General features: G+C 32.3%; 1 protein-coding gene and 1 long non-coding RNA gene across 3 annotated transcripts; one reads left to right on the forward strand and one right to left on the reverse strand.

Annotated features, from left to right (window-relative positions):
- Positions 1–900: 900 nt before the first annotated feature.
- On the reverse strand, positions 901–1,553 carry LOC123896029 (NDR1/HIN1-like protein 3). Its single transcript, XM_045946483.1, has 2 exons — positions 1,459–1,553; positions 901–1,330 (listed from the first exon to the last, which is right to left on the reverse strand). The coding sequence occupies exons 1-2, from the start codon at positions 1,551–1,553 to the stop codon at positions 901–903; spliced, it is 525 nt and encodes a 174-aa protein (XP_045802439.1).
- Positions 1,554–4,229: 2,676 nt separating this feature from the next.
- On the forward strand, positions 4,230–9,474 carry LOC123903293. 2 transcript variants are annotated; one of them, XR_006807890.1, is made up of 7 exons: positions 4,230–4,895; positions 5,988–6,118; positions 6,599–6,723; positions 7,013–7,167; positions 7,513–7,617; positions 8,814–8,878; positions 9,057–9,474. It is a non-coding gene; the product is annotated as an uncharacterized LOC123903293 (long non-coding RNA). The 2 variants fall into 2 exon arrangements; XR_006807891.1 differs by having other exon boundaries at positions 4,350–4,895; positions 5,695–6,118.
- Positions 9,475–11,757: the final 2,283 nt, after the last annotated feature.

An 11,757-nucleotide genomic window follows, 5' to 3' on the forward strand; every position in this document is an offset into this window, starting at 1 on the left:
GTTTTTTTATATATTTACTAACTATTTTATTTTTATTTGTAGATGGTGGAATGTAACGGTTTTAGTCAATTAACATTACATAAAAATATTAATTCTTTGATGTTAGTTGATGATAACAACAACACATGGAACTACATTCTTATTTGCAATTATTATTATATATATATTTTTTTTAATATCATATATGTTGGTGTACAAAACCCGTGCGATAGCACGAGTCGGTGACTAGTGTTTTATAACCATTAGATACTACTTGGTGTTGATCCACTTTGATTTTTATTTATTTTTAAATTGCAAAAAACAGTTACAATCCACATGCCCAATCCAATTCTTGGACTAGTTTCATAGATATATTTTTTTTTGAGAGAGACTAGTTTCATAGATTTGAACCTTCAAATATTGAACTATTGGTAACTAATGAAAGACATTAAGTTTGTTTGGTTAAAAAAAAAAAAATCCACATGCCAAACCACACCATATCTCTCTTTTTTTTTCCATTCAAACCAAATGAACTTAATATAACATTTCTCAATTTTACATACGCAAACATGTTTTCCGGAAAAAAATTTATTTTAGTTTTCTATCAATATTTTTAAAATATATAAGAATTTGATCTATACAATAAAGTTAATTAGGATGCACAGCATAATCCTTCTCTCGAAAGTTCTCTGCAACTAGAATTGAATTTATATTCACTTAATCACATCTAAATCTACAATTTGAGTTAGCACAAGAAATTTGACTTCCTAATACATTTGGATTTTTGAAAAAAAGTTCAAATGCTCCCTTATATTCATTCATGTTTAATTATCAAAGACAATTACAAACACAACCATTTGTCAAAACCTAAGAATTAACAAAGAGCTCAAAATAATAGAGAAAATAACAAATATAAATCACCTAACGGAATAACCACCATTTGTCATCCCAATCACAATTAGTGGCTAGAAATTCATTGCCGGATTTCAAAGGAACCTGCAAATCACAACGAACCATAGGATTCCCTTCCCATGTCTTGAACAAACCAAGTGTAAACCTTGCTTTAAGCAAAATCTTAACAACAATTGCATAAACTCCGTTTTTCGTCTCTTTATCCAGTTCCAAAATCTGATCAGAACTTAAAGGAATCACTTTCTGACCTCTAAAAACTGCATTCAAGAAACTTGTATTCTTATGACTCTGAAAGAATTTTCCAAAAGTTTGAGAACCAAACTTAACATCCTTATAAAATGCAAGCATTTCGATGTTATTGTAGTAGATACCAACTCTTCGATTAGGATTTCTTATCGCGATTTTGATGGAAAGATCATAGTGAAGTGTGTTGTTGTTTCTGAAATTGAATTGAGTAAGGGATGTATCAGTTGCAGTGAATTTTATGTAGTTTGGACGAACGATAAGCCAGAAGAGAACCGCGAATATTACTACTGCAATGATGATGTTGCAGATTATGCTTAAGACGTAGTTGAAAAAGTAGCCAATACAGCTACAGAGACATTTGCAGCAACAGTTGAAACAGCCGCAGAGACATCTGCTGCAGCAGCAACTGTCGCCATTGTTACTGCTATGTCGGGGGTAGGATTTCGTCGCCATGAGATTCTTTGGAGAAGAGAAGAATCATTCAAATTTTCAAGAAGTTGGCAATGTTATTTATGTGATGTGAAACGAAGATTGAACTTAAATATTGGAAATGCAAGAGAGGGTATAAATGGAATTTTGTTTCTTTGTGTAACTTGCAACAAGTTAGTGGGATTGTGTGTGCAGGAGGGAGTAACTGGTGTAACTGTCTCTGCTGAGAAAATGGATTCACGGGACAAATATTAATACTCTTGTGCATGTTATTTAAAATAATGAGTTAAAATATGGACCGTTAGTAGAATAGTGTAAACATTTTGTATGCGGCAAACATAACATGATCTCTACTTAGTAGAATAGCAGTTATGAAAGATTACAGTGTTGTTGCATTGTCATTGAAGATGATTGTTTGCAAGTGTATAATATGAGTCTGCCTCTTCTAACTTCTAAGTGTATAATATGATTTGTTATAAAAAGGTTTATAATATGATAAAAAACAATTTGTTTATATAGTTCAACAAATTTTTTCTTTTGTCTGTAAATGGGATAATAAACACTACGTAAAGTTCAAAAGTATAAATAGAAGATCTTGAATTCAAATTCTAAATATCACGAATATCCGGTGTTAGAATCAAAAAGTGAAAATGCAAAGTCAGTTACTTGCATCAGGAGCAACAACTTAGTTAGTATTTATTTCTTCTAGTTAGTTACGATTTGGATCATTGGCACGGGGCAGTCAGTTTCATTTTGGACAGACAATTGACTAAGGTACATCACTTGTGTGGACTCAATGAACCTTCCAACGGCTCCTAATTTTCTCACAACCAAAGTATCCTCTTTTATTCACTAGGTAGTATTGCCAAGAGAAGCTTTGACCGATAGCTTGGTTTGGATCACCTCACATGATGGAATTTTAAATGCACAGGCAGCATATAATTATCTATACACACATGTAATTACAATTTAGTGGACTACTTGGATTTGGCTTAAATTTGTTCCTCCTTCATCTTCTTTTGTGGTTGGAGATGCTTATGTTGGGGTTAATTGCAATGTAAGTCCCACATTGCTTAGAAAGGTAAAGAGTGGAGGAGTTCAAAGCTATATATAGAGACCTCAACAATAACACTTGTAAACATTTAAGTTTATATTTGTGTTTTTTTCTTTTCTCTAATGCTCTTGTTTAAGAGTATTTGAGATGTAGTTCAAATATCTACTTTGGAGATTGTGGGTGTACTAGGGTCATGAGATGGTTGAGAGTGAGTCTATGTGTTGTAACAATTTTCACATAGTGTTTATTCTCTGGTTGTCGGTTTAGACAACGACTGTGGTTTTTTCTCCGGTTTGGAGTTTGCACGTTATATTCTTGTGTTGTGATTGTTGGTATTGATTGCAATGTAAGTCCCACATTGCTAATGAAGAAAAAAAAAAGTCAAAGAAATTATATTGAAGAAGTCCCACATCGCTTAGAATAGTGAAGCAATGAGGGAATCAAGGCTATATAGTTCTTTGTTTATAATTGCACCAAGCAGTAACACTTATATTGGGGCATGGGGGTGATTGAGAGTGAAGTCTATGTGTTGTAACAATTTTCACATAGTATTTATTCTCTGGTTGTCGGTTTTGACAACGACCGTGGTTTTTTCTCTGATTTGGAGTTTCCACGTTATATTCTTGTGTTGTTGATTGCGTTCTTTTATTTTCTCTATGCCGATTTTTCCCAACAGTGATTGCATTATTTTATTTTCTCTATGCGTGGCTATATACGGTGGTGTCCGTCTTTGTTCTTTGTTTATCGAATTTCAAAACAACTCCACATTTATTTCTCAGTTGCCAGTTTGCTGCACAGTTCTGACATATTGGCTAGGCACATTGTTTGGAAATCATTTTGATTGCACCACTGTAGAAATTGTATTCAAGAGGTGCAAAAACTCTTGGAGTGAGCATGTTCATAATCTTGCTTTGGCAGCCATCACATGCTTCGGTTATTTCACTTGTTCTTTGGAGAGCACCTTTGGTTTTTTGGTTGAAAGTTAAACGAACGGGTCTGTATTGAGTAATCCTCATTTTCTGCTGCTTGTGGAGGAATTTTTTGCGACAAATTGGCTTCTTTTAAGGGCTGTTTTGTGCAGAAATTGGACACAGTTTCAGTTACGTATGCGGAGATCGTTGCCATCATTTTGGCCATGGAGCTGGCGCATAGTAAAGGTTGGTATGATGTTTGGATTGAGAGTGATTAATTCACACGCGGCTCTTTGCGCTTTTACCAATCATGATCACCTCACATATTTTCTAAGAAGGAAATTCTTGCGTCGATAGTCTTTTGCTAATCATGGACACTCTATTGTAAGTTTCACTTGGTGGAGTACGTTACCTCAATTTCTCAAGAGGATGTTTCAATATTGAATTTTTTTATTTTATTTTCACCATCAGTTTAATTTATTTTGGAGGTCAGTTCTGACATCAAGTGGTTTCAGTTCTCTCCCGATTAAATTTTAGTTTGTTTTGAATGTACTACAAATTATTAATATATTAATATTAATTTAAATAAATAAATAAATAAATAGTAGTACTAATATTATTTTTTAGTAAAAAGAAAAGAAGAAAGGTACTAGTGTGTTTGTCTGGTGCCTTACTAAACAAAATGAACCATTCCACATTTCCACCCGTTCAGTTCAGACAAAACAAATCCCAAAATCGCATTCTTTTTCTATTCTCTCCCACACCCAAAACAACAAAACCCTATTCTCTTCGATTTCTATACACTATCAGCTTCTTCGATTCCTATACACTATCAGCTTCTTCGATTCCATTCCCTTCATTTACCAATTGTTAACCAAACTCATCTTTCTTTCTTTTCCTTCTTCGCTCACACTTGTTGATTAAGACGACGTCGTTACGTTACCTTCGTCAATCTCTATCTCGTGTCGTGTGTGTCTCTAGGGTTAATTTTCCCTTCTTCAACCTCTGTCAAGTGTCAACAAACAAGTGCTTTTTCCACACTCTTCGTTAACCACCGTGTGATTTCGTTTAGGGTTAATTCCCTTCAATTTATAATCAAAGATTTCAAGAAAGAAAGAAACAACGACCACTTATCTCATCGCTCACAGAGATTAAATTTCTCTTTGTAGTCTTCGTTAATATCTTCTCTTGTTCATCGATTCTGTTCGATTCAGTTTCGTATTTGGGAATTACAGAGAAAAAAACCAGAATTTGAATTCAAATCAAGAAAAGGAAGGTTCGAAATTATTACGGGAATCTCGTCTTCGCTGTCTTCTCAGTATCTTTGATTTCTCAGGGTTTCACATTCACTGATTCACTTGACGGTAAATTTTTTATCTTTTCTTGAATTTTGAAATTTGAAATTTGAAAAATCAATATCAATATTTGAAATTTGAAAAATCAATATTTGAAATTTGATTAAAATTGCATTCTGCATTCTGATGCCATTTCCAAGATTTCTAGAAATAGGTAATTGTTTGTTTTGTTATCTTTGAATCTAATTAACTTTCAAGATAATATTGAAAAACATTATGCTATTAGGGTTCTTGATAATATTGTGCAGGCAAGAAAATCTATCTATGCTTTCTGAATTAATTTCACTCGCATATGCATATATTCTGTGATTGAATTAGTAGGGTTTAAAATAGCCGCAGTCCGTGAAATCACGGTCTCAGAAACAACGCCGTCATGTTGCGACCTAAGTTGTTGTGAGGCTTAGATTTTGTATATGTGAGAAACAAAAAATTCCCATGCTTGAGCATGACCTCAAATCAAATTAAATTAAATTAATTTTGTTATAGGTCACAAAAAATGTAGAAGTGATGTAGAATGCTAACATGTGTTCGAATTGACATAACACTTTATTGATTTGATTCCATAAAGAAAAAATGCAACTTTGTGAAGAATGTGGATTGGACCTTCCTTTCAATATGTCAAAGAAAACAAAGGATTTGACTCCCAGTGGTCAACTCCTATGTAAAACATGTGCTAGGGTTTGTGTAACTTATCTTTTGCTTCTAACAATATATATTTAATTCTGAAATGGAGGTTTACACATTACACCGCCACACTTGATATCTATCTAATTGTTTTATTCTGATTTTTATTATCTGTTTCTTGAAGAATCTTGGAAGCACTGATTATTTCTGCCCTGCTTCTGAAGTTAAGTTTAATTTTGAATTATCTGATTCCGAAAAATCACATACAAAAAAGTCAAGGGTTTGTGTTTTTTCTCTACACCCCCTATTTGTATCCTAACTCAGTAATTCCATGTAACTATCTGATCAAGCTTATCCGATTTAAGAGTCAACCATGTTTGCCATTTTAACATATTTCTTTAAGTTTTTGAAGAAACGTCATTTTGTTTTGCTTCTTGTAGTTTGTATTTTTGACTATATTGGAGGGTTTTTGTATAGATGAAACAAAAACAATGGGCAGCTAGTACTTCCAAAGAAGGTCATTGTTCTTTGCAATGATGTGGAAGGAATATATTTTCCAAGCCTTCACTTGTAAGCATAAACTCCTTCACTGCTTACCTTTCTGCAAGGTACCTTTTAAATCCTTCCGTTGTTATACTGCTATATGTATATAGATGGGTTGAAGATTGTGACTACAACAAAATTATATTATGTGTCAGGTAATATAGCATCCTCAGTTTATTATAAATATGCAAACCATGAAAACTACGGATTAGAAAAAGTTTCTGCACTAGTCTAAAGATTGTATAGTTGATAAACGTAATGAATTCATGAATATTTGGTCAGTTAACAATAGACTTAATTTATGTCCATGTCTTGAAATATTTCTTATGCTTTTCATTTACATTTATGGAAATCTGTTATTTTGTCCAGCCTTATCAGTGAGACCAGGGACAACAAAACCATCCTAAAACTATTTTTTTTTCTTTCTTATTTTGCAACCTTGAACTATCAAGAAAGATTTGTTTGTTTTTCTTTTTTTTTTACCCTATGATGATGAATGGCATTGCAATTGATATGAAAAATGTGTCATTATATATATTTTACAGATGTCAACTAGCTGTTCATCAAGAATGCTGTGGAGCAAGAAATGTTCGACACTTTACATCATGGGTTTGTAAAGCTTGTGAAACACCAGACATCACACGAGAGTGTTGTCTTTGCCTCGTAAAAGGTGTGTGTCTTCCACAATATTTTAGATGTATTGTATTATGTATGTTACTCGTTTATTTGTATGAGCTATATCTCCCCCCATGTATATATATTTTTGAAATTACTCTCAAGATTATTATAAACTTTCATATGCAATGCATGTATTAATAAATCTTGCTTTTTTTACTTTTGACTGTAGCATTTAGGATAATATCATGTAGATTTGGTTAGTTTTTTTTTTTTTTTTTTAACTTTTTTTCATTATTAGTGTGTATGATCTTATTATCTGAAATTTATTGTTGGACACATAGGTTGTGCTCTAAAGCCTACTGATGTTGGTCCACTATGGGTTCATGTCACTTCACTCACTTGTGTCTGGTTTCGACCTGAAGTTTCTTTTGCTAGTGATGAGTTAATGGAGCCTGCTTTGGGTATCTTGAGTATTCCATCAAATTCTTTTGTGAAGGTAAGGTATTTGAAGCTCTTCTTTTGCCTATGCAGAAAATGTACTTCTATATTATTTTCAAAAGAAGTATAGTTTGATATTATCACTCACTAATGTGTATATTTTATCATGATAAAATAAAGTAAAGTTAGATAAATTTTTCCCCAAACAAAAATATAGTAATGGTGTTCACGCCTACCTAATGTTAGTCATCAATTGATGTAGTTTACTCTTTGCATAATTTACACTTAAGTTACATCATTACTTAACGACCTCGGCTCCAGTCCAGATTTCTTAACACGAATATCTTTTTGTTTTGTTTTGTTCATTTCAATTCAATCTAAAGTTGTATTAGTTCAATTTCAGATTTGTGTTATTTGTAAGCAAATCCATGGTTCATTCACACAATGTGTCAAGTGTTCCACATGTTTCATTGCCATGTGTGCATGAAGGGCTGATTATCGCATAGTGGTGAGGCTTCATTTAGATTGAATTGGTTTGCATTTGCATAAGTTTTGTTGATATGTTCTAATATGTACTTTCATTTAATTTAATTTAAAACAGGTTTAGTGCCACTTTTAATTAATATTGTCCAGGTTTATGCAAACATGATTTAGCTTTAATTAATATACTGTTTGGTGATTGGTTACAATTATTCATTAGACCCCTGTCTAAAACTTTACCAATCAGATTAAAAAGTTACTTTCATGTTGTAAGAAGAAAAACAAGGATCATAATCTTGATTTTGAAGGTTTTGATGGAAAATATGTTTTCACCTAGAAATTAAAATTAACATCATTCCTTGTATAACAATTTGCATACGTTTATGGTGATAGTATCTTGTTTGGTCCAATTGCAATATTGTCACCAAGATCCTTACTATAAAAAAAATCGCATAAATCATTTTAAGATAATCTTTAAGCATTCTGAGAGTTTAGAATTTTATATTGGGATTTGGCTTTCAATGTAAATTCTGAGAGTTTATAATCTTTAAGCATTCTGAGAGTTTAGAATATTATATTGGGATTTGGCTTTCAATGTAAATTTATATATCCTTTTAAGAGTAAATCCTTAAGTTGGCCCTTCAAAGTTTACACATATTACCCCATTAGTCTATTAAAATTTCAATCAGCAAATTATTCTCTCAATAGTCTAAAATGTTACTATACTACTTAGTCTTCCAAAAAAATGTGTCACCAAATTTTGTCTCTCACTTAGCTAAAATGTGATCATATTTGCCCGTGTGAAGAACTAGAGTGGTAACAGAGCTAATTTGGTGATACAAGGTTGAATTTTGAGCCTGGGGAACTAATTGTTGACAGGTTTTGGAAAGCTAAAACATTAAGATCTTTAGTGAACATGTTCGACTGATTTTTATACATGGCTAAGCTTTGTGATGAATTGTAAACATGGAGGACCAACGTCATAGTTTACTCGTCATTTCAAAAACCCTATCGGAATACATGTTATTTGTAAAGGTGGCTTGCGATAAAAAATGCCGGGTGCTCGCTTGAAGTTTAATTTAAATATGGAATCTGATGGCAATAATAATTTATAAAAAAACTACTTGATATTGCAGTCCACGCTTCAATATTATTCTGTATCATGGCTGATTATAATTTATGATCTGTGAAATAGTTATTGACTTTTGTTATCTGTAATTGCAGTTGCATTGTTCAAAGAAAAATGGTAAACAGACAACAATAATGGTTTCTTATTGTGCATATCACAGGTATGAAATCCTTAATTATGACAATATTATTTCTTTGTTGTCCTTTTCCTTTAGGTAGTTCGTTTTTAACAAATTACAAAACATCAGTGTTTTTGGAATTATATGGGTATGAGTGTATTTGAATTCATCTCGCTCTTGTTTTAGCTTTTCATCTTTGTGATTCCTATATTTCTTGCAGGGCTTCCTATCCAGACACTGTTTTGATTGTACAAACACCTCATTGGGTCATTCCAACTACAACCCTTACCCAAAATATGATAAAAGTTGGGTAAAGATTAATTTCATCGAACATAATAAAGGTAGAAGAAACTCATCTAGCAGATAATACCGAACAAGGTCCTTTTTCTGCTGCTAAGTGCTGAATCTTTGTAAGAACAAACCACCCAAAAAAGGTACCTTGGAAAATATTTTTGTTCTTGGTGATTATTTTTTTATTATCTCTGTTATTTATTTTATACTTTTGAGTTTCGGCCTTAGTTGCGGCCAATCTGTGGTATGTTAGTGCTCCACTTTGATAAATTGAGATGAATATATTATGGCTCATTGACCGTAGACAATATGGGAACATACGATGACCACCGTCTTTTGTTGAGAAACATGTTTATGACGACCCTTAATCGAATAAGAATAGAAAGCCTACATGGTTTTAAATTCAATAAAATAGAATGACCTTGATGGAAAATATGATATTTGAACCTATACGGTTCGATAAAATGGGATTATCATGGTACTTTGACCCAATGAGATGATTAAATTTGGTAAATTGAATTGACGGTGTCGATAAAATGGGATTATGGTGGTACTTTGACCCAATGTGATGGTTAAATTTGGTAAATTGAGTTGACGGTATAAAATAGATGGTACTTTGACCCAAAGAGATGGTTAAATTTCGTAAATTGAATTGACGGTTTCGATGAAATGGGATTATGATGGTACTTTGACCCAATGTGATGGTTAAATTTGGTAAATTGAATTGATGGTATAAAATATATGGATTGTATTGTTTCTCGGTGACCCTATCAGAAATTATGATATTTGAACCTATTCGGTTCAAAATTGGAGGTTGCCTTCAACTTCAAAAAAATTGAATTGACTGTATCGTTTGTTGGAATGATGAATTTTTTATCGGTGAATCATTAAATATGCAGCTCACTCAAGGTATGCTACTATACTTTGTAACTATTGTTAATTTGACTCTTTAATCACTACTACATCTTTGTCTTTGAGCAAACAGACACCTTGTTATGATTGAGAGCCTAAAGTGAATATGTAGTCATTTCAATTTACCCGATACCATGAATGAACTTCATTTCTTTTATCAGTTGTTCATATGAAAATAGTATGATGCGAATGCAAATTGATGGTTTATATGCATGTTTAATATGAACATTTATTCATAAGTTAAAATGCTTGTCTTGATGTCCCTTTCTGGTATGAGAATTTAAAACTTTATATGGAAATATAAAGTTGAAATTGATGGTTTTGTGGCTAGATAACTATTGATGCTATGCTAATTTTGATATATCAACTTATATAATTTAAATTTGATAAATTGAGTTGAATATATTTTGGTCAATGACCGTGGACGAAATTGGAAAATACGATGACCATGAATGGCTGTCTTTGTTGAGAAACATGCTTATGACGACACTTAATCGAATGATAATGGAAACCCTACATGGTTTTAAATCAAATAAAATAGGATGAGCCTGATGGAAATTTGACCCTATAAGATGGTTAAATTTGGTAAATTGAATTGACGGTTTCGATAAAATGGGATTATGATGGTACTTTTGACCCAATGTAATGGTTAAATTTGGTAAATTTAATTGTCGGTATAACATATATGGATTGTATTGTGTCTCGGTGACCCTATCAGAAATTATGATATTTGAACCTACTCGGTTCTAAATTGAAGGTTGCCTTAAACTTAAAAAAAAATTCAATTGATGGTATCGATTGTTGGAATGACGAATTTTTTATCGGTGAATCATTAAATATGCCGCTCACTCAAGGTATGCTATACTTTGTAACTATTGTTAATTTGACTCTTCAATCACTACTACATCTTTATGTTGAGCAATCAGACACCTTGTTATGACTGTGAGCCTAAAATGAATATGTAGTCCTTTGATTTTACCCGATACCATGTATGAACTTCTTTTATCAGTTGTTCATATGAAAATAGTATGATACGATTGCAAATTGATGGATTTTATGCATGTTTAATATGAACATTGATTCATAAGTTAAAATGCTTTTCTTGATGTCCCTGCATGAGAATTGAAAACTTTATCTGTAAATATAAAGTTGAAATTGATGGTTTTGTGGCTAGATAACTGTTAAAGCTAGCTAATTTTGATATATCAGCTTATATGATCTAAATTTTATAAATTGAGATGAATATATTGTGGCTCATTGACCGTGGACGAAATGGGAAAATACGGTAACCATGAATGGCTGTCTCTGTTGAGAAACATGCTTATAACGACACTTAATCGAATGAGAATAGAAAACCTACATGGTTTTAAATCAAATAAATTAGGATGACCCTGATGGAAAATATGATATTTGAACTTATAAGGTTCTATAAAATGGGACTGTGATGGTAATTTGACCCAATGAGATGGTTAAATTTGGTAAATTGAATTGACGGCTTCGATTAAATGCAATATGATGGTACTTTGACGCAATGAGATGGTTAAATTTGGTAAATTGAATTGACGGTTTCGATGAAATGGGATTATGATGGTACTTCGACCCAATGTGATGGTTAAATTTGGTAAATTGAATTGACGGTATACATATATGGATTGTATTGTGTCTCGGTGACCCTATCAGAAATTATGATATTTGTACCTATTCGGTTTTAAACTGGA

The sequence above is a fragment of the Trifolium pratense genome, linkage group LG1, assembly GCF_020283565.1.
Source record: "Trifolium pratense cultivar HEN17-A07 linkage group LG1, ARS_RC_1.1, whole genome shotgun sequence".
Lineage (NCBI taxonomy): Eukaryota > Viridiplantae > Streptophyta > Magnoliopsida > Fabales > Fabaceae > Trifolium > Trifolium pratense.

Bases quoted from the DNA above. Each gene is read 5' to 3' on its own strand.
- LOC123896029 (XM_045946483.1), bottom strand. From the start codon at position 1,553: ATGGCGACAGTTGCTGCTGCAGCAGATGTCTCTGCGGCTGTTTCAACT. The intron at 1,331-1,458 runs GTCTTAAGCATA...ATTCAATTTCAG, and splicing joins TTGGCTACTTTTTCAACTAC to AAACAACAACACACTTCACT.